The sequence below is a fragment of the Drosophila virilis genome, chromosome 4 (genome assembly GCF_030788295.1).
Source record: "Drosophila virilis strain 15010-1051.87 chromosome 4, Dvir_AGI_RSII-ME, whole genome shotgun sequence".
Taxonomy (NCBI): domain Eukaryota; kingdom Metazoa; phylum Arthropoda; class Insecta; order Diptera; family Drosophilidae; genus Drosophila; species Drosophila virilis.
The window spans coordinates 10,234,028-10,256,931 of NC_091546.1; the positions used below are offsets into that span (position 1 = coordinate 10,234,028).

The 22,904-nt window shown below is 44.1% G+C and overlaps 2 protein-coding genes and 1 long non-coding RNA gene across 9 annotated transcripts in view; 1 reads left to right on the forward strand and 2 right to left on the reverse strand.

The window, feature by feature from the left end:
- mtgo (miles to go) overlaps nucleotides 1-10,741 on the forward strand; it is a 66,482-nt gene extending 55,741 nt beyond the window's left edge. For 3 of the 5 annotated variants that reach the window (XM_032438722.2, XM_070209441.1, XM_002052210.4), the window contains 3 exons: nucleotides 1,399-1,571; nucleotides 5,485-5,773; nucleotides 5,834-10,741. In XM_032438722.2, the coding sequence (XP_032294613.1) occupies nucleotides 1,399-1,571; nucleotides 5,485-5,773; nucleotides 5,834-9,636 (4,265 nt within the window). In that variant the 3' untranslated portion in view covers nucleotides 9,637-10,741. Of the gene's footprint in view, nucleotides 1-1,398; nucleotides 1,572-5,131; nucleotides 5,427-5,484; nucleotides 5,774-5,833 lie in introns of those variants that run through there. The other 2 variants (XM_015173243.3, XM_015173242.3) reach the window with 2 other exon arrangements.
- Nucleotides 1,473-2,764, reverse strand: LOC116651734 (uncharacterized). Its single transcript, XR_004304763.2, has 3 exons — nucleotides 2,642-2,764; nucleotides 1,666-1,856; nucleotides 1,473-1,553 (listed from the first exon to the last, which is right to left on the reverse strand). It is a non-coding gene; the product is annotated as an uncharacterized lncRNA (long non-coding RNA).
- A 2,376-nt stretch (nucleotides 10,742-13,117) lies between the features above and the next one.
- Trpgamma (Transient receptor potential cation channel gamma) lies at nucleotides 13,118-21,832 on the reverse strand. 3 transcript variants are annotated; one of them, XM_002052209.4, is made up of 15 exons: nucleotides 21,667-21,832; nucleotides 19,592-19,634; nucleotides 17,324-17,502; nucleotides 16,899-17,267; nucleotides 16,492-16,824; nucleotides 16,253-16,435; nucleotides 15,383-16,188; nucleotides 15,214-15,327; nucleotides 14,945-15,140; nucleotides 14,688-14,882; nucleotides 14,404-14,629; nucleotides 13,987-14,340; nucleotides 13,669-13,929; nucleotides 13,492-13,610; nucleotides 13,118-13,425 (listed from the first exon to the last, which is right to left on the reverse strand). In XM_002052209.4, the coding sequence occupies exons 4-15, from the start codon at nucleotides 17,247-17,249 to the stop codon at nucleotides 13,189-13,191; spliced, it is 3,375 nt and encodes a 1,124-aa protein (XP_002052245.2). In that variant the 5' UTR covers nucleotides 17,250-17,267; nucleotides 17,324-17,502; nucleotides 19,592-19,634; nucleotides 21,667-21,832; the 3' UTR covers nucleotides 13,118-13,188. The 3 variants fall into 3 exon arrangements, with proteins under 3 accessions (XP_002052245.2, XP_032294440.1, XP_070065609.1); XM_032438549.2 differs by lacking the exon at nucleotides 19,592-19,634 and having other exon boundaries at nucleotides 21,667-21,741; XM_070209508.1 differs by lacking the exons at nucleotides 19,592-19,634; nucleotides 21,667-21,832 and having other exon boundaries at nucleotides 14,410-14,629; nucleotides 17,324-17,458.
- Nucleotides 21,833-22,904: the final 1,072 nt, after the last annotated feature.

The window sequence follows — 22,904 nt, forward strand, 5'->3', positions numbered from 1 at the left end:
TTGCGACCCGCCGGAGCTGTCTAGTCGGTATTTATACCCTTGCTGAGGGTATAATAATCTAGTCACGATATTTGTAACGCATAGCAGGAGACGTCTTCGAACAATCAGATGAGTTTGTCTTGAAGATATTTTAGGCAAGTGTTGCTCAGATTTGTCCTGTACATATCCCAATGGTATACCAAATAACTTCACTAAGCACAATGGTTCTGTAATAAGAAGTTTGAAAAAGAATACAATGCAGATTCCTGCAAGGGTATTTAAATTTCGATGTATACTCTATACCCTTTTAAAGATGTGTAACTAATATTACAATCTATTAGAAGTTACAATTTGCAAACTTTATATAAATTTTATTTTATATACCACTTAAAAAAAGAAAAAATATCTTTTGTAAAGTATATTTTGTATAGAATTTATTGTGGTGTATATTCACCAGTTACCATTTATGTACTCAATGAAGCGTAAGGGTATCTCCTAGTCGTCCATTCCCGAGCACTGTTTTCTAACTTGCTTCATTACGTGATGTATGTAAATTACACCGGGCACACTCAGACATCCGCCGCCTATTAAATGGATTGCACTTTCAGCTGTTGTTGTTATCAACTATCATCAATTCTACTTTGCAACGGTACGCATCAACGCACTAAACTGGCATTTTTACACCTAAGTAGAGAGTATATGGAATGGAGCCGCAGCCAAAGAACGGCTGGCTATGCGGGGCTACTTTTTACGGCTGATTAGGTCCCGTCCCAGCTTTACGAATATTTATGTTCTCCCATTCTTGTATGCATATATATTTCCCTAGTAAGCCAACTATTGGCCGAAACTTAGTCTTGCCTTTTTCCGCCCTTGTGAAGAGTATTACAGTTTTATTCATTTAACTTAATTTGAAAGGCCGAATGGATCGGTTGAAAATTGTGTTCCAATGCTTATCAAAATATCTTAAGCACAACTCTTGTAAAGTATGAACAAAATCATAAAAAAGGTTTGTAGGCATACCGAATTTTAACTGTTTTGTGTATAGACAGAAATTAGGTTCAGGGTATGACATAGCCGGGCACTCCCGCCTAGAGCACTCTTACGTGCTTAAGCTATCTTGAAGAATCTTTCAATCTATTTGTCTATTGTTTGGACAAGAACTCATATATATGTCGGAGTCAGCCGGGTCGGCAGCCGCAAAATAACTATTAGTTCATGTTCTCATCGAATTGTTGTTTAAACACTTTCCTCAACACTAGTCTACTTTGCTTCACAGGTATTGGCTGAGGTGTGATCCTCCATCAGGCAAATGTCTGCAAGGGAATATCACTTTTGGCACCCCTAGGATAATTTATTCATAACAATAACTTCATTTCATTGTGCACTAAACCAGAATCTTCTCTTCTTGTGTGTTTGCAGGTCCCACGGCCGTTCAAATGGTGTCCCACAACCGCCAGCCGCCGACGATGACGATGCCGGTGCAGGTGCCACCATATGTAAATGAGAATGGAACACTGACCCATGTTGTGCTGCCACCGCAGCAATACCAGCAGTTGCATACCGGACAGGGCCATCTGCATGCAGCGCCATTTGTAAGTAACAAATTTTCAAATTACAAATTGACAATTGACAGCAGCCCAAGTGTTAATTACAAGTGCACTTCATGCACAGCAGAATATCACTCACCAAAGTTATTGTACACTTTTTCAAGGGTGAATTATAGCCGTTCGACCGGGAAACATTTAATCATGCTGACATACGGGCTAGCTTATCCAATTGTTGTAACACCTTGATGGTCGTCACATTATCATTAGGCAGGTATTTCGTAGATTCGCTCATAAACATAGTCCTCCAGTTGCCATCAAGTTGGGATGGATCTTTTGACAAGCATGCAAATTGTCTCAAATGAATATTCACAAAACATTCTATCGTTTTTTGCCTATTTTTCACAGTTGCGGAATATGCAAAGCTGACATTAATTAAATTAACATGGGGAAAGATCTTTAGTCTTTTTCATAGAGAAAGTTATACAAAGAGATAAAAGCAAATGAAATGTATTAAACACACAATCAGATACATTTTTATTACCCCAATCTTCGATCCCACGATGGCCAGAACTCCTAAGCTGCGCGAGCTCTTGCTGTCATGCTTTCCCCCCTTACATTTCTAGATAAAAAGAAGCACCTGTATAAATTTTAGCTAGCTACTCTTACTTGTGAGTTGGCCAGTAGCCAGTCAGGCGGTCACGCTTTCCTAGCTAACCAGCAGCGTAATATAAAACTAATAAAATTTATAGCCTATTGAGCGACGATCGTCAACAGCAATTAAAATCTGCCGCAACAACAATTGGCAATGCAAAATATATTTTCAAGCTAAATACAAATTGTTTAAATAAGCCAAGTGCGAGTGCGATGTACCTTAATGCAGACTAGGAGATACCCTGCACTCAGATATCTTTTTCACTTTAATAAATAGTTTTTCAATCTACTTCAATGTTTATTGTCGAACTGCTAGAGAATTTTCGGCCATAAGATCTGTATGTGATTCTCTTTGAGCTTGGCGCGACTTTTCGTTGGGGCTTAGCCTAAAGCTAGCTTGCATTGCAAAATCGAGAGTTAATATGCTCGCTGTGTAAGCAGAGTACATATAATATATTACGTACCTAAAGTTTCTGTCGTACAAACCAGATTCCGCTGAGGTTTTCCTGGAACCAGACAACGGGCTTAACCCAGCCATCTGTTAATTTGCAGTGTCGTGCCGGCAAAGCAACAATTGCTACAATAACTCAAATATACGTGCATATTATAAATTAAAATGGCAAGTGCAAAATGAGGCGATAAAAGTCCAAGCAGGCCTTCCTAAAATACACAAAAAACAACTTAAAATAATTAAAAAACAATAATAGAAACAGTTTACAATTAGCTTAATCATTTGCAATATTTGCGGCTGTTTTGCATAGTTAAGATTCCTTACTTATGAATGGAATGGAGCGAATTGCATTAGTTGCTGGTTAAAAGTTTTTACTGCTAAGATTGCTAACTTCAGCTTTTAAACTTATGCGAGCTGAAGAAAGTCTTCAGCAAACCTGGTAAATGAAAAATTGTAACATCATCTGACTGAAATGCAAAATCTCTTGCTTGGAGCATTCCACAGAATCAATATACAATTTATGATATATTGTATTTTTTGTTGGGTAGTTTTACATCACCCGAACCACTGTGCAGCTGTTAAACGACTCACTCATACGTATGTATGTATGTATGCGTGAACATGTTATTTACAGCCCGATATTTAGGCAGAGGGAGGCTTGTTATTACATCTTATTCCTGTCGTAACTGTTGCCGTGCTGCCATGCTGCTGGCAATCTTATTACGATAAGGTTCGGTGTTCATCTAACTCCGCCTTCAGTGAGCATTGCTGGCACACAGCATAGATGCTGCGTACATAGATATATATTTTATACTTATATACTTAACTGCCGTGGGCTGCACTCGGCACCAGTCACCCACTGGCATTGTGGTGTACTAAAACTGAAATATTGCAGTGCCAACAGCTTCATCCGGGGTCCGGGGTCATATGTAGAGCAGCAGAAACATCGTTGCCGACGACGCGTCGTCACGCTTAGTTACTGAAATAAAAGTGACGGGCATTTTTTTTCATACTCTTAAAGAGGGTTGTCTAATTTTGTCAAATAATTCGAACTACTAAGAGGCAAACATTCATAAGGATTAAAAATTGATCCGATGTGGGCATATCCATTCATTATATTTTATGCACTGGGATGGAAAGTTCGCATTTGTAAATGAGATTACAGATATATTATGCATAATTCTGCTAGGGTATTTAATCTTCGGTACACTTCTTTGTTTTTCCATTTAAATTTTCTGTTCCAAATTTTCATGACTGTAGCAGCCACAAATTTACTGAGACGAAAGCCAACTTCCGCTTCATTTTCGCAATCTCATTATCACTTGATTGTATGCTAATTTAAATAGCTAGACTCGTATACCCTTGCGTAAGTATTATAATTTTGACACAAAATGTGTGACGCATACAAGTAGACAATTTCGAACAAATATAGTATGTATGAACATGTCTTGATCAGATCTTGATATTCTATAATCTCTCAGCTTTAAGGCTCTCTTCACAAATGTATTATATTGTATGAAAAACTTCTGTTTTTTGAGACAACTCAACTAAGCTCAGCACATAAACACTTTTATTATATATATATTATAAATGGATTCTTTATCTACCGGAATTAAATATTTCTTGGCAATAGATTTTGTGTGAAAGACTCGGATGACAATCAATTAAATAATAGTCTTATAAATCTACATATGACAAAGCAGGTCTCGGAGATGAGATCTAGAAACCAAAAATTTGCTATTTAGGTTCACGTATATTCAATATTTTTCTAAAATTAACAGTATTAGCATTTTAGGAGGATGCTGATAGTAAAATGGGACTTATGCGAATTCCATAAACCTGTTGTACTTTTGTGTACAATATACAGGGTATCTCCTCGTTAAGTATTGTAACTTGCATTTCATTATTATGTGTTATATGGTTCACGTAAACCAAAAAACTAGGTGGTGCACTTTTTAAAGTTTCTGGCGCGACCGTATTTAAAACGTACAATTTGCCAACGTGATGGCAATAATCGCACCACTTGGCACACATTTTACATAATGCTAGGAAAATACGTTAATATCCGGCTTATGCAACTAATGTTTTAATATTGGCATCGTCACATTTGGCTCGAACGCTAATTTTTCTTGTAATCGAGCAATTTTACCAAATCAAATGCTTTGAATTACTCTCTGTAACGCAAATGCGCGCGCAGCGTTCATCGGGCTTGTTTAACAGCTGCATGTTTGCAGAACAGCGTTGCCAGAGTCAGTATGTAGCGATATTTTTCTACCGATAGATTTTTGCAACGCGAGCTTTTTGACGTTAGATGCCGAATTAAAGCCCGTGAAAATGCAAATTTAATTTTATTGGAAAATATCTAGCATTCAGCAACGATTGAAAAACTCCGCCTGTTTATATTTATATGCATATGCAATACAACACAACTATCATTACCACCACTATCGCAATCCTAACAGACACATTTGAGCATAACAGAGAATTAACATAACATAAGAAATGCTTGTGTTTACGAGTGAAATACAGAACGTTCAATTTGAAAGAATTTGTTGAATATTCACAACAATAAAAATAAAACTGTCTTTCAAAAATTAAAACAAACTCTAGTTCCGGTAGTGATGAGTGATTTAAAAAGTGATTTTTTGCGATTGCTTATCAGCGCGTAGTTGGCGTTGGTTTATTTATAGTTATCGTTGACGTGGTTAAATTTTGCACAGTCGCTGCCTGAAATGAAGCCGAAGAAGATTCAAGAATCTGCGACGACGACCACGTCGACAACTAAAACAATTGTACATGTACTTAGCGAAATTGGTATTGGTCACAATTGAACTAAACATTTTATTCCGCTTTCAGATAAGCAGCAATGGCACATCGCATTTTTATACGCCGCTGCCTGGCTATCCTCCAGGTCCTGGGCCGGCTGGCAATGGGCCGCCTCACTATCATATGCCACCGCCGCCGCCGCCACCAGGCGCCCAGCAGCAGCCCACGTCTGCGGCGGGCGGCGGAGTGCCTCCGCCAACGCCACAGCCGCATTTACATTCCCCGCACTCGCCATCACCACCCCACTATAGGGACGAGCGCAGTCAGCGGCAGCACATGAAGATGCTACGCAGGTTGGAGAAGTGGCGCGAGCTAAGAAGTAACTAGACTAACTAACTCATCGTTTTAGAAGAAACTTATTGTTCTGTTCAATCCACAGACTCCTCCATGTCCACGCCCACGCACTCGCCCTCTCCGCGACGCAGTGATACCAATGGGCATTACAACAACAACAGCAGCAACAACAACATTCCAGGAGCACAGCAGCAGCACAACACTCACATGCCCAACCATGGACGCCACGTGCCACACCAACAGCAGCAGTCGCAGCAGCAGCAGCAGCGCAACGCGGCCGTTCTGAACCCGACTGGGCAACAGGGGGAAGTTGCCACGGGGAGCAATGCGGGCGGTACCAGCTCTGTGGGCACTTCTGACGATGGTGAGGACACTTCGAACTTGGCCCCCGAAGATGAAGAGGACTACAAGGCCTTGATTGTGGAACAAATATCGGCCATCGATAAACCAGAGGTGATCGACGTTAGTTCGCGCACCGCAAAAATCATTTGGGTCCCACCGTCCATTTCGGACGCGATGCTGCTAAACGTGCGAGACCTGCGCTACCAAGTACTACTTAGTGACACGGGAAAACAATGCAAGTACAAGAGTCTCTACCGCGGAGAGGCATACGAGTGCATTGTCCAGGATCTGCAGCCGGGGCAGGAGTATTTGGTGCGGCTGCAAGTGCACTATCAGCAGCTGCAAGGAAGCGTTAGCGAGCCCGCCGAGTTCAAGACGCCCGCTTGCGAGCCGGATCAGCCGCTGCCGCCGAAGCTGGTGTCGCGCACCAAGAGCTCTATTAACTTGCGCTGGACGGCGCCGGCGGCCAACGGTGCACCAATTCAACACTATCTGTTGGATTACGACGAGGGGCGTGGCAATGCACTGCAGTTCGTGGAACTGGCCAAGGTCCGAGCCAAGCATTACGTGCTAAACAAGCTGCAGGCGACGACAGTTTATAGCTTTCGCCTAGCCGCCGTTAACGAGGTCGGCCAGTCAGCGTACTCGCAGGTGACCAGCTATAGTACAGCCGGCAATCCGCCCACAGCGCCCATGGCACCCCAGTTGCAAGCCTGCAGCGCCAACTCGCTGCACCTCGTCTGGGATCGGCGGCCCCAGGACGGCGACTTTCTGCTGCAGCTGCAGGATGCCGAGTCCGGACATGGTTACCTGAACAGCTACAAGGGAGGCGACACCCACTATGAGTGCCTGCAGTTGCGCCGCGCCACCAGCTATCAATTTCGTTTGCGCACTGAAAACGATGCCGGAGTTTCGCCCTGGTCCCCGGAGGTCAATTACAGTACGGCTGCAGAACGCCCTGGGCGACCGGGAAAGCCGCATGCAAAGGGCAAGATACACGGTACACACTTCAAGGCGCGTTGGGAGCCACCTGCGGACACGGGTGGATCCGAAATATTGCGCTACCATCTGGAGCTGAGTGCCGGACCCAGTTTTGAGCGCATTTACTCTGGCAGTGAGACCGAGGCTATGTGCGAGCGCCTTCAGCCGGGCATCACGTACCAGTTGCGTGCCTGCTGCGAGAGCCCCGCCGGCCAAAGCCCGTTCTCGGAGATTGCACATGTGACCACGGAAGCAGTGCCACCGGGCGCTCCGCCACAGCCTCAGTGCGATGCACCACCAACACCTTACGCGGCTCTGCTAAGGCTAACCCATCCTGAGAATAATGGCGGGGCACCAGTTCTCGAGTTTGAGGCGCAACTCCGCTGCCTGGACATGTTAGAGCAGTCGCCAGCGCAGCCGTCACAAATCGTATACCGCGGCAAACAGGACTTCTTTGTGGCACAGCAGCTGGCGCCAGGCGGTCTCTACGAGGTGCAAGCGCGTGCCATTAACCGCGTCGGAGCGGGCAATTGGTCTCAGTGGCTGCGCTTTACAGCCGCCGCAGCACCACCTGGGCCGCCCAATGCGCTCCAAGTGTTGGTCAAGTCCGCCACACATTTAAGCGTCAATTGGCAGCCGCCTGCGCTGCTCAATGGATCAGCCGTCAGTGGCTACACCTTGCAGAGCGCCAGCCAGCAGCTGGATGAGCCGCAAGTGGAGCCGCCAAGCACACAGTTCAACGGGTGCTACCAGGGTCCGCAGACCTTTGTTGAGCTGCGCAATCTGACGCCCTACACGCGCTATTACCTACGCGTGCTGGCCAGCAATGCAGCCGGCACGGGACCTGCTACGGACGTGGTGTGCGTCGCAACACCCGCTGCAGTGCCGGGCGCGCCGCAAATGCAGGCCTACGAGTTCACCGCCACGGAGGTAACACTGAACTGGACGGAGCCGGCCTCGCATGGCGCTGCAATCTGCAGCTACAATATTGAGTATGGAGAGCGGACGATTGCTACACCCGATGCCTGTACGCGATACACGGTAGTTGGGCTAACACCAGAGACCAGTTACAAGTTCCGCGTGCAGGCGGTAAACGCGATAGGCGCCGGAGTTTTTAGTGCTTATGCCAAGCTAACGACGCAGCCGGCGCCGCCAGCTCCGCCCAGGCTGGAATGCAGCGGTACTGGCCACAACTACATAAAGCTTAAGTGGAGCGAAAGCGTCAAAACCGGCGGCCCTTACGCTGTGGCGAGCGGTGGTGGTGGTGGCGGCGGCACAATCGGTGCTGGCAATACGGATTTCACCAAGTACTACGTGGAGATGTATGTGGCAAGAGCGAAACAGTTTCAGACAGTCTATTCGGGCACCAACTGCATGTGCAAGATCCACAAACTGCAGGAGCGCAGCAGCTACACATTCCGCATCTATGCACACACGGACCGCGCCGGCGACGGCGAATACTCCGAGGAGTATATATTCGAGACGAGCGCCACGCTGCCGGCCAATATTAAGGCGCCGCGCGTGGTGCACGAAAGCGTCTGCCTGCTGGACCAGGCTAGCCAGCCGCTCATGCAGCTGACTCTCGAGTGGCAGCATTCGAAGAACAGCTTCAGCGATCGCGTCGAGTACGAGCTGCAGTATGCTATTGTCGCCTCCTCCGACCCAGACTCTTCCAGCTCGCCCAAGGCGCGCAGCACTAGCGGCAGCAGCAGCAGCAACGGGCCCAATGTCGCTGTAAACAATCTAGACTACAGACAGCTGTATCGCGGACCAGAGACCAAGTTTACCATAGACAATCTGACGGCAGGAACTTGCTACCAGTTTCGGGTGTGCCCGGTGCGTGTCACCTCCGGCGGAGAGCTGCTGCACGGTCAATCTTCGACGGCACTGCGCTATCAAGTGCCCAGCGAGCTGGACGCTAGCTCCGCTTCCTGTCATCATCTGCATGGGTCCACAGCAGCTCCAAATCAGGTAACGCAGCGCGCTAGCCGCAAGCTATTGGAAACTAACGGCCCCTCCGGCGGGCTGCATCAGCGCTCGGTTAGCGCTTCGGCTATTAGCGGCAACAGTGGAGTTGGCGCGGATGCTCAGGCGATTGGCCGGCTACAGCATGAGCTGTCGGCCGCTGGCTTCAATGCTTGCAGCGACCCGCTGCATCATCACCATCATCATCATCATCACCATCATCAACAGCATCAAGCGTGCCCCGGTGAGGCAACCGCCTCAAGTCTGGCTGCTCCATCCGCCTCCGGCTTGCAACTGCGCGGCAACAGCAGTGCCGCTCATCACATGCACCACCAGCACCACTTGCACCACTCGCACCACATGCATCATGCGCATTTCACGCACGCCTCTGCCGCCGGCGCCGTTATGGGTTCCCCAAGCAACAGCAGCAATTACAGCGTACCACATGGCAGCGTCCTCAGACGCTTCGCCTCCTGGCTGACGGCGCTCTACTATAACAGGAAGCGGCTGACGGACCAACAGAAGGCGGTCTTCTTCGTGGTTTCATTCGTGTTTGTCACATTCCTGGTTGCCATGCTGGTGCACATGCTTTGTGGCTGAGCTGGTGTTCACGGCGAACGCGACTCCACACTGTAAAGGTTAACACAAATCCCAATTGGTGTCTCAAAAAGTGATTTCCATTGACTAGCTGTAAATCACTTGCATTTGTTTTCTTTTTTATTTTTTATATGTATGTATGTATGTATATATATAAAAATCCATTGTACATCTCCAAAATATAAAAAGGAAACAACAATAACACACACACACACACACACACACACATTCACAAACAATTCGTAATTACATTATAATGAATCTACACAATTAACATTCTTAAGAACCTTTTATTTACACCTGCAAACAATGATGGCTCGAGGAAAGAGCATCAATGTTTCCTAACGGAACACAATGTTTCTTCATTTAAATATATATATATTTGTATTTGTATTTATTTATGTATGTGACTTACCACATATTTAATCAATTACACACAAGCATACTGTATACTACACACAAAAATCTCCATATGTGCTATAGCATTTTGTGCAACAAATTCTCAATGTACATAAAACAAAACAAACAACAACAAAAACAAAACAACTAAGCTTAAAAAGTACGTCTTAAAACCTTTACAACGCCTATTTTAATGTTTACTGCATTGTTGTTGCATGTATATATATATATATATACACCTATATATATATATATATATACTTATATATACATGGATGTATGTGTATGTACGCACTATAAATATTTAAACGAGTTATAAACAATGAATACCGAAAATTATGAATTTATGAGACGATGTTTCAGATGATAGTATAAAACTGATAACAGGCATTACTCTATGTGTGTGTGTTTGCAAATGTATATGTATCTATATATCTTAAAACTAACCAACTATGCAAACAATTATAAATTATATCTTTAGTGCTGTACAATTGTTCTCGATAGCCAATCGATGGATGCAGATAGATCCACAGCCCATTCCGGACTGTTGACAGTCAGGTGGAACGGTGTCCATTTCGAGCTAGTTTAACAGACGCTTCTTTCATTCTCTCAACTTTCCATGTGAAATATAAAAAACACAATTTATTATTATTACAAACCTAAATAAACATCGATGACATATATATATATATATATATAAAATGATAAAGATATCGTAGCATACAATCCAATTATACCAGAGCTTACATGAATTATATCGTGTTAATGGCGGAACATTTGTTGGTTATTATTGACCCTATGCTACGGAGATTTTGCGACCCCAGCTAGGCAAAGCTCTCGTTTATATAAATACACAATATACAAAAAAAAAAACAACAAAAAACAAAAAAAAATACACAATACAAACAAATATACTTATATATACATGAATATATTTTTTACACAAAATAAAAAAATAAATAAAAAACAAATTATTTAGTCCATACGATAAAATATTTGAAATTTATAGCCTAATGCAACGCAAAGTGATTTATATTCCAATTATTATTATTTTTTCTAATTAAATAAATTAATGTAATCGTTTCTTTCCATAGTTTAATATGAAATTTAAAGAATAATTACAAAATAAAAAAAAAAAACAAAAAACAGAAGATATGTATGTTTACAACGGTAAATGGTTACAATATATAAATGATTCTATTAGCACTATATTGTACTATTTGTCAAATTATTTGTTTATTATACAGGCATATATATATATATATATACATATATATATAAATATATATATGTATATGTAATGCATATTTATAATAATTATTTGCAAGAGTATATATACACATATATATGTACATGAATATATTTATCTTTTTATATATATATGTGTGTATGTATAAAATAAATGCGATATACAAAAAATTTATGGTGTTTTATAGATTGGTTGTCAATTACTTGCATATTTCAGGCGGGATCCCGAAAAGAAGATTTCCTGCGCCCAGAAACGAACTTACCTAAGTTCGATGTATTCTATTTGTGGATACGAAATTAAGCTCTTTTTAACTCCAGAATGTGGTTCTGATAATTGTTCTATCACTAACAGCGATGCATATGAAAGCATATAGCATTAGAAACAGTCATCAATAAATATTACTGATAATCTACTTCCCAAACAATTTCTTCTGCCTCCAATGTGCAAAGATCGGTGGAACTTATCTTCTTTATAACAAGACTCAAAACTCTTGAATGGTCGCGGCGAAAAAAATGTGACAAAACTTTAAAGAATTTTCTCCATGAGAAAAAAACCAAAACACGTTTCAAATATTCATTACGATTCTTGAAAATGAGTTTGTATCCGAAACTTCACCCAACAAATCTTTAACTCCGATTTTCACCAAAGAAAATTGTGCTCACTTGTAAGGATAATTTCAAAGTGTTTCACACTAGAATTCATTTTAAGGACAGATTCGGCGTTAAGCAGAGTTTTGCTTATATTTTAAGTTTAGACGGTCGACACTTATCCCGAATAAACTATACACAGTAAGTAAATTTCGCACTTAAAATAATTGTTGTGCTAATAACGCACGTTTTCATCTTTATTGTTAACAAATGATATTACTATTATATTCAGATAAAGCAATTCGCACCATAAATACAAGTATTTACTTAAGATCAGGTGTTTTAACAATCTTAAATGATATTGACATAGACATATGTAGCTTCAAGTCGGACGTTATCGTGTTTGTTGATATGTAGATGTTTAATTAATATATATGGTATAAGTATGTGTATATTAAATATATATATATATATATTTGTATAACATTTAAAGTACCTACATATTCGTTTATCCGTTTATCGCAGTTGTTGCATAACATATTCCTGCTATGCAATGATTTCTTTAGATTAGGTGCTACTATAGGTCACAATAGGTTTCGTTATATTTAAGTCTGGGGTATTGTGAACAGTAATAAAGCTTTAACTAAATATATGTGAGTAAGTAAAAATTCGTTTTGCCTACTCGCTTGCAGTTACTAAAACCCATCCTAAAAATGTAGCTCACAATCGTATTATTGTTCAATCTACAAATACAAATACATATACCTATAGGTATTCACTATATAGGCGCTAAAATCATCAAGAGTTTGCAATTCGTAGTTTATTGTTTGTTGAGTTTGGTTAAAATCGGTGTATAAAATGTTGTGCTCTTTGCCCCGTACGTATGAAACATGGAAAAATGCTTGGCCTTAAATCCATTCCGAAATCAACATCACACTGCGTTTCTCTAAGTCCAAGTTTAGTAATTTAATATTCCTCCAAAACTTGTGCTTTTGTTAAACATATATAAATATATATGTATAGCTTTGGTTTATACAAAAAATACTTCTAATGCTAAGGCAGCTTTCAACATCGATATGGGATAGTTGTATTTCGTATTCAATTAGTTAGCTCAACGGCTCAAATCCAAAGGCCAGTCACACGATATATATATATATATGTGTGTGTGTGTGTGTGTGTTGAGTGGGGTCGACATGGACACTGTTCCAGGATAGGGTTCTTGGCGTTCATGCCTAGTGATTGGTAATAGTTGTGGTAACAGGGTATATCGGAATTGTGTTTATTTTACGCTTAAGATCCCGAAGTTTTATTGAATAATATTCAGCCAATGGTGCCCATTGTGGAGACGCAGCTGCTGCCGATTAGTGGCTCGCGCGAATTGACGGACGTGTTGGATGGATCGATGGAGAGGGTGAACTCCGTTGAGGCCTCAACCGAGTCGTGCTGACTCTGAGTTTGCTCGTGGCGCCGCGGCTTGACCACCTGGCCTGGATCCTTGTGCGGCACGCTGCCGCCTTGGGCGCTAGCTGCCGGATAGCTGGAGACGCGCTTAAGGGTCTGTGCGGAAAAAACCAGGAGTTGGGAATTGATGTGTCGCTCAGATTTCGCGGGGCAAGTACGAACCTTGTCAGTCAGCAGCTCGGCAGCATTGGCAGCCGCAATGGATTCAGTTACGGGACAAATGTTTTTACTCGAAGAGAACTTTTTGCGTTTGCGCTTCAGAGCTGCAATGGCAGTCAGACCTGGAAGGAACTCTAGTTGGTTTACACACAGCCACGAGCTCAAGGCACTCATACGCACCGGAGGTCGTGTGAAAGAAGTGGGCGCCCATGCCCACATGCGAGTGTCCCGACGTGCTGGCCGGAGGAACCGGCGCCACAGCTGGTGGCTCCGCTCCGTGGTAGGCGTAGGTGCGTTGCGTTGAGCTTTGCGCATATGTTACCCGCACCTGCTCGTGCACGGGCGTGGCATTGTGCGTGGAGTTGCAGACGGAATCCTCGGACTTGGAGCGTCCCAGCATTTTGCTCATGTTGCCCACCTTGGCGGCCTCAATGAGTGTGCCTTAGAGCACGGCAGATTAGTTTCCGGCCGTGGCCTTGCCAAGATGAACATACTCACCCCAGCGTTTCTTGTGTCCCGCTATGCGCTTGTTGTACTTCAGCGTCGACTTGTTGTACTTGGGGGCAGCAGGAGCCGCCGATGCCGTCGATGCAGCTACTGAGCTGTGCGTAGGCGAGGTTGGGGACTCGGCGCCAACCATTCCGCCCGTGGTATTCTGACGTCTGTGGATGAAATTGGGTGTGAACAGGGTGGACAGAGTCGAGCTGAGAATCTCATGCTGGTTATCGTAGTTGTCGAGCGATGTCGAGAACTCGGCCACCGGCGCCAGCGAGCTCGTGGAGCCGGGTGGTGCGATATTGAAACCCTTCATGAGGCGTCGCTCCTTCTGGCGATTCTTCTTGCCACCGCCACCTGCAAGCGGGTCGAAGAGAGACTTAATGTAGTGCGCGGAGTGCGTGTGATAGGGCATCTTACCACCACCTTGACCTGCAGTCACATTCGTGTCCATGCCGCTGTTCTTCAGTATCTCGACCAGCTCGCAGCGGAAGGCCGAAATGTCCTGCTTAATCTCGTTTACGTCGTCCTCGGTGACGCCCTGTGACTCCGCTTTCCTCTGCTCCACCGTCACATAGCGGCGTACCAGGTTCCGCATGATCTGCTGATACTTGAAATCCCTGTCACTGGCCTGCTGCGCCTTGCGCTGTCCAGGATGGAGTCAACAGTTCATAAGGTGTGCACTTGCAGGATTTGCCACTTACCCGTATTGTCTTGAGGTGCTCGCGGCGGGCTGCGGAGGAGCCGCTGCAGAACATCTGGCGCATCCACTTGCTGGCATACCATATTGACTTGGGCGTGGGAATTATATTGAACGGCGGCGGACAAGTGCCGCCCTCTTCAAAGTAGCTGATCCACAATTTGGAGCGGGCGAATTTCCACTCAACATCGGCACGTTCCTGCAGCGAAATGCAACTCATTAAAGGCATCTGAGCTGCCTGAGGTTATTTGGATGGCCTACCGAGATGAGCTGATACGAGTGATTCATCATGGCAATCAGCAGATTGAGCAGCACAACGATGTTGATGACCGAGTAGGTGCCGAACATGAGCATGCCCCAAAAACGCGTGAAGATCTTAATGCCATCCAGCTCGAAGCTGTCCAGGTCTATGAGTCCGAAGACGGCCCAAAACAAGGTTTGCGTCGTCTCAAACAGACTGCAAGTCGAGAAAGCGAAAACAACATATTTTTCGTCACATCATAACAGAGAAAGAGATCAGGTGGACTTACTTGGAGAATCGCCGCCAGACAATGCAGGCGTTCGGATCGTTTGTGCCGTTCATGTTGAGGAGCAGACTGGGCGAGACCTCCGGACAGCGCTTCTTCTCCAGATCAGCGTAGTACCTAAATCGAAATTAAGTATAATCTGAGGCTAAAGAATATATCTAGTGGCACTTACCAGAGGAGCTGATTGAGACCGCTGCCAAAGGCGAAGAGAACGAGGACATACAGGAAGAAAAACTTCATGATGTCCATGACCATGCGCGACAGAGACACTTGCAGTGGCCCCAAGTGTGGGTTCACCGAGAAGATGTACACCAGCTTGAGGCTACTGAAAATATTCGCCGCACTGAAGAGGCCTTCCGAGATGAGCATTGGATCCCAGGTGTCCCAGCGCTCGCGCGGCAGATCTGTGGCCTGTGAATTGAAGATCATCTCCTTTTGCACCTGAAAGAATGAGACAACCCGCAGGGCAACGGTGGCGACATACAGAGAGTTGGTGACAAAATCAATGACATTCCACATGTCGTTCAAATACTCCTGCAGTCCCACGTCCCACAGTTGCTTCACCTCGCTCCAAATCAGGCCGCTGACCCAGGCAAGAATCAGCCACTCGATAAACGTGGGCTTGGCGCCGCGCTTGGTCGGCAGCTGCAGCTCCTCCGCCTGGTTCAGCATGGTGGTTGCCTCCGACCAGAACCAGCTGCCGATGAAGGTCTCAATGCGCTGCGAGGCAAGCATTAGCAGGAACAGAAATGTGAAATACGAGGCGCTATGGCAAATGAACTTTATGAACGGCTTGCGCATGGTCTGGCCAATGCTCGAGTACGGCGCCAGTATGTAGGCCAGCGAGAATATGGGAAACAGAATGCCAATGCGAATTATGTCCAGTGCCTGCAGCGCCATGTTTTTGCGCCTAAATCCCGGCAGGCCCTCGTACCAAATGCTGGCCAGCAGCTGCTGCACATTCGAATGGGCCACAAACTGAAGAGAATAAAAAAAAGAAGGTCTTTAATTGAGGTCCGGACCATTTTGCATGGTGGACAACCTTCTTCTGGCGCAGCTTGATGGCCAGCTTCAGGCGATTCAGATGCATGCGTTCGCCGTGCTCAAAGACCGGGCCAGTGGGATCGTGGTTCAGCAATATCTCCAGCTCGTGCGAGGTGCGCGTATGATCCAGCAGAGCTGTGGCAAAGTCCTGGCACTGTTTGCGCAGCTCCTGGTACTCGTTCTGAAACACAACGTGTTAGCTACTCGGCAATAAAACGCATACGTTCTAGATTGCACCTTGAATTCGTGCTCGAGAAAGCTTAGGCGCCGCAGCTCCCAGGACAGCTCGAAGGCGGTGAGTATGGGATCCTTGGAGGAGAGTGCGATTAGGCTGGGACTGGCCAGAGCACGGTAGGCATTTATGCGGGATCGCGAGTGCCTAAGAGAGTCCTCCTGCCGGGACTGGACGCACTCATCACAGCCGCAGCGTACATCGTGAGGCATGGGCAGGACAGCGCCTCGGTCCAGTAGGATCTTGATGATCTCGTAATTGTCCCGATGTGCGGCCAATATTAGTGGAGTTATGTCCGGTGTAAACGTTGAAGTCTCCTCCGAAGCGGACTCCCAGCTCTATGGAAAATAGTTATTGCTAATTAATATATCCAATCGGACAAGAGAGATCACTTTGGGTATCTCCTACACACATGGTTGCCCTCGTTTTGAAAGGTGACATTCTCATGATCCAATAGCACCTCAACAGCCTCTACAAACTCCTCGGAGATGGAGTGCAGGAGCGCGTCCTTCGTGTCGACATTATAGTTTATGAGCAATTCCACCATCTCCAAGTTCTCGTTATCTATGGCCATCAGCAGGGCGGTCCGCCCCAGCGGATCAACGCAGTTCACGTTAATGTATTCCGTGTCCTGCGCCTTCTGCAGCATTCTTCGGGTGCCCGCCATATCGCCCCTTTCCACGGCCAGTAGAAACTTCTTCTCCTCCAGAGTTAGCTGACGTATCTCTTGATGCGGCCGTATGGTGTTCTCCTCCTCCATCATTCCGTGTATGCTATGCCGCTGCACAGAGATGGATATTAATTCAGGAACCGGCTCGATCCTAACGCGCCGCTCACCTTGACACGCCTGGCCGGCTCAATTTGGACGGCTATGTGGCCACTGCCACTGCTCTCGCTGCCCAGCTTCTTGTCTCCAATGTCGCCACCATCCACACCATTCTTGATTTTAATCAGAATTGGAGCTAGGACCGACTTTCGGCGTGCTGGGCTAATAAAATGCAGCTTTTTTCCTTCGTCTTTGAATTAGAGCAAATTCGATAGATTAAGTTGTGGATATTCACTTATTTCTATACCCTTGCAGAGGGCATTTTAATTTCGTCATGAAGTGTGCGACGCATGGCTGGATCCCAAGCCCGAAACGTATTTTTTTTATCGATCAATCTGAGAGACTTATCCTATGATAATGTTTGCTTCAATTGCAGCCAAAAACTTCTTTTTGTAAATTGTATGACATACTTAAGTTCTGAACACTTAATGAGAATCGGAGCTTAAACCCAAAGATAGTCTAGAATGTTAGGGTAGCGTGGGACTGGGAAATGTTTGTAAGCGAAGCTGGTAGCTGGTTGCAGGGTATCTTCTGGTTGAGCACTCCGGTCTACTTTAAACAGAACTTATATCTTTCGCCCTACAGGGGGTTAGATGAACCAGATTTATAGAGTACATATATGTATATGTATAAAAAACAAAGACCTTCTGTCCGCAGCTGAAGATAGTGGAAGTACATAGTATATATTATCATAATTATGCTGTAATTGGAAGTCTGCGACAGGAAAAGCAAATCGATAACGAAGCAGCCTTGTTAACAGGCGAGCAGACAGCCCCACAGCCAGAGCGCAGCGTCTATCCTCTTCAGTGCAAAGTTACAAGGCCGCAATTGTCGCGGATTTGTCCTTGCTCAAAATCAGAGTGGCATTAGCCTTTATTCATTTTGATTTCAGAATGGACTGGTAATTGCCAACAGCAAGGCATTAGCAGCAAGGGGCATTAGCATCAGTTGCAAATAAAATACAAATTTCTCAACTCGAATTCAATGCAAACAAACAAAGGCCCAAGGGGCGTATGCGCAATATAGCATGGCATGGCTGGGCCAGCCGGAAGAGAGGGTGGTCAGGTGGACGCGGGGGCTTCGTCAAGAAATCTGGGTCAATAGCTGCTTGTTTTTTGCATATGTTTATTATATATATAGTTCATGCACACACACTCGCATCTCCCCCGCACACTCGCATGCCGCTTATCTGTGTGCGTGTGTGTGTAAGTCTTAGACTCTTCTCGATTGGAGGAGGAAAGAGGCTCGGGAAACGGATGTGTTTACGTTTTATGCTTTATGTGTTTTTGGCATTTAATTTCCAAGGGCAACGGTCGCATTAGGACTGTGCACACATCCAGATATGCTCATATCAACATTAACAGTTACAGTTTTAACCCATATTAATGCACACACACACACACACACACACACTTAACGAATACTCACGACCTTCACAAGCTCACACATGCACAATAACGGGCGTAACAGTTGCAAATTTGCAAACGGTTTATACCCTACACCCTTTCGTCATATTAGTTTGTGCCCGTGTTATAAGGAAATGGAAAACCTTTTTATTATGCTCTCAGTTTCAATTCCAGTGTAAATTCCAGCAGAAAAACAATTTTTTAAATAAGTCTTTGCATTTCTTAAATTGAGAGCATCTGAGGTTCGGGCACATTTGCAAACATTTTTCAACTGTGCTTTCTGTGGGAGGAGTTAGTTTGTCTTCGATTCAACTGCACGCCACGGCGTGCGTTGAACCCTCATTGATTTCTCACAGATACACGACTCTCGTGTGTCTGTGTGAGTTCGAGAAATTGAGACTGCGCAGGACATGGCCTAGGTGCAGTGGCTTCTGGTTGTCGTAGGTCCTGCACACGCCATGCTACGAACCAACAACAAAATGGTCAACACTCGCACACACACCCACATGCTCACGTACTCACGTATGCCACCTCTACAGTTACAAAGTAATCACAAACAATTGAAACGCTATTGATTGACCTAAAAACAATCTAACTACGTGTACTTTAACAGAGGGTCCTAACTGATTTTGACCTCCTTGCTGGGCTGGCGCCTCGCAGCTCCCTTCGCCATGTTCAAATGTTCGCTCGTTCCCGTTAGACCAGCAAACTAAGGAGCTAAACGTTTGTGCTAATACACCTATCAGGGCGATATAAATGCTAAGTCGGTCCAATCCGGCCGATTTCGACTTATTGGAGAACATTTTAGAGAGAAGCAAGCGTTAGACATGGCCTATGTCGGTTCAGAGTTAGTTTGGGATTATGTTAACTTACCTTCGCCTTCTTCTCCCGTCTTGGCTTCGCTCCATTTCGACAACTATCAAAACACAAAAAGCAGAATAGGATTAAATGTTAGTGCAGATTAGCATAGGTTAAAAGATCATGCTAAAAATATTATAAAGCAAGTAATGGGGCTTAACTGCGGCACGCGGAAAATGATATACCCTAGCATGTTAAGATGTCGTTGCAGTCAGATGAAACCGGCTGCTAAATACCCTGTTCACAACTTGAGAGGAGATCAACGAGGATCTGATGAGGTCATTAAGTGACCTAGAGTTCATGGCAGCACGGGTAACATTTATTCACTTGGCTCGGGCAAGACATAGTACCCGCTCGGCGAGAGTATTACAATGCCTTTAAAAAAATTGCACATGATTAAACTGATTATTACAGACACACACACACACACACTGTTAAGCATCTGGTTGACTCCGTCCATCATGGTGCAACTTTAACGATGGTCGCCCACATCCGGCTGATGCTGACGCTGGCGCACTTTCAAGATGGAAGCGAGCACCGAAGAGCTCAAGTGCGGTTAGCTTGGCCCTCAAGTGTCCTTGATGCAGTGCCGGCAACAACTTGTGATTGTGGCATACGCATCCTCGCGGCCTTGGCCAGTGGTGCTTGTCTCTCCCTAACCACAGACAAAGACAACGCAGAAGGACAAGTCGAAACCCGAACTTAAAACAAAGTTGCTTCAATGAAAATGCAACTTACATTTCCAATACCCTGTACCTATAGAAAAAGGGTTAAATGGGCTATAATAGTTTTGTGTAAACGTGTGTGCACAAGATGGCATCTCCGACCTCATATAGCATATGAGGTCTCGGATAAAGACTCACTTTTGTGGGTACATCCTTTTGCTTTAATATATATAAACAGGCTCGAGTTACATTTGTAAGCCCCGAATCCCATTGGAATCGAGAAATAAGCACCAAAGTTATACAAGGATACATATTGCCCAATGTTTGGGCTAAGAGTAGAAGATACAGAAAGGCTGTCTGGTTGTTTAATTAGGATACACATATATAAAAAAGCAATTCTCTACCCACACGGCGGAGCATGTGGGTGATGTCTTTTATATTGTCTGGAGGGAGCCAAAGCAAGTAGAACGTTAGGCATTTGTTTATTGGCTTTTGTTTAGGGCCGAGCACTCGTCAGGCTGGCGCACACACATATATATAAATATGCAACACACATACATGCATAAGGTTGCTCAAATTACGTATTCGCCGCGTTGGCTGCCAATTAATGGCAACTTTTGTTGCTGCTGGCATTTTCTTTGTTGCAGCTGCTGTTGCAGTTGTTGTTGCTGTTGCTGTTGTCCTTGAGCGTGTTTTAATTCAGGGCAGTGCACTCACTTCGGGTTGACCGCAGCGCCGCAAGTCAAAGGCTAACACGACTCCGACGGGCCACCCGAGAACTAGACTATGTTTAAATGTCGCCCCTAAGCGTTCGGCTAGGGTTGTATGAGTAAAAAATATGTGTATGTAATAAGCAACTGCTCCGGAGTGTGTATTTATGCGGGGGAGTCTATCCTAACGGACATATATCCTTAGCTGGTAAATATAAATGACTTTTCTTTTTTTTTGGGTTAAGCAGCAGCTAATTCTCAACTACTCTCTAGAGATCCTTAAAGCGCTAATCTATCTTTTTTTTGTTTATATTTTTATAATCGAATCTTTAATAACACCTTAAATGGTCTATAAAAAGTTATGAAAGATCGACTCTTGCAAGGAAACATTTACCAAGGCAATATCGTAAAAATATAGCAAAATGAGATAGAAATCTGAATATGGAAACTTTTAGTTGTGTTGGGCTATTCGTTTTGCAACTTTTCATATATTCCATATTTAAACAAGCTAGACTCTTGCAGATTCGCTGAAAGACAAATCTTTTAAAAAATGAAAATTTGCCCTGGTTTGTCTCGAAATTGAATAAAAGTGAGGAACTGGCACAAGTGGCCACTCCACAGTCAATAGCGAGCAACAAACAAAGAGCAAGAGTAAAGGGCAAATAGGTACTCGGCTATCACAAGCTACCACAGGCCCATACCATTATTCATTTACCTTGAGTTGAGATTTCCTCTTGAGTGCGGCAATCGAACGAGTCTGTTGTCGTAGCACCTCCAGCGCTGTGTTCGCGTCAACGTTGGTCCGTCCGAAATTTAGAGCTCGAACGCGACGGAAAACGAATAATTCGAATAATTCGACAATAAACGAAAATTCAAAGTTATTTTAGACGTCGGGAAGCGTGCGAATTTCAAACAATTAACAATACAAATTGTTTATTTACATATTATTTTGATCAATTGGCCGTTTGTTCTTATATCACGTTATGAATGTTTTTCTAGCTAAAAATATTGCAATTTACGCAATGTTTATGGAATGCCCTTTCAATTTTTGAGATTTCTCCGCGAATACAAAACACACAATTTTAACGCCGCAAATGAGGCTGGATACTTGAATCTTTGAATTTATGTATGCCTATAAACAAATTTTGTGTTTTATTTGGCCACGCCCATTATTGATATCACCCGCAGAGATCATCGAGGTCATCGAATAGGGAATCGTGGCGAACTACTCTAAAGATCGAGCCAGAAATAGGTCTTGGCGTTACCAACCCAATAATCCAGCAGAGTCCCTTCGACTAACTTAATCTGTTATTACACTGTGAACAGAGTATTGCGCAGTCGACTATGCTATTGGGATGTTTATGTAAGTTCCGTTATGCATAGTTCCATTACGTGCATAGCAACCGGAAGCATAGTACACACAAACATAAATTTGCTCGGGCGAAAATATAAGTTTGAATGCAGTAAAGTTTTAAGGTGTGGATGAAAATTGACCTATAAAACAATTATAGTTTTTTTTTTTTTTGTTATTTTGTAAAATCAAAGAAAATCTGTAATGCTACGTGTAGTGAGGATTAAGTTTTTTCAGGAGGAATATTTCAATGGCATCCAAAAATTAAAGTTTTTTTTAAGATATTCAAATATTATTTTTCAATTATTGTAATAGAGTTTTCACAAGAGCACACACAGATCCAAGAGATCGAAATTGCGATTTAATAATTTCAGTCTTTTTTTAAATAGAAATATTTTGTTTGCCAAATGGTTCACTTCATATAAAATTGTTTCGATGTTTATGTTTCCACACGCTAATCAAATTGTGCAAATTTCCGAATTTTCGTGCGCCTTGACCAGTTGTCGTCTTGCAACTGGGCTGGGAGCCAGGCGCATGCAGCAGCGTATGCGAAACGCGCAAGCCCTGAGTTTGAGGGCGAAAACTGTTAGATTTTCATTAAT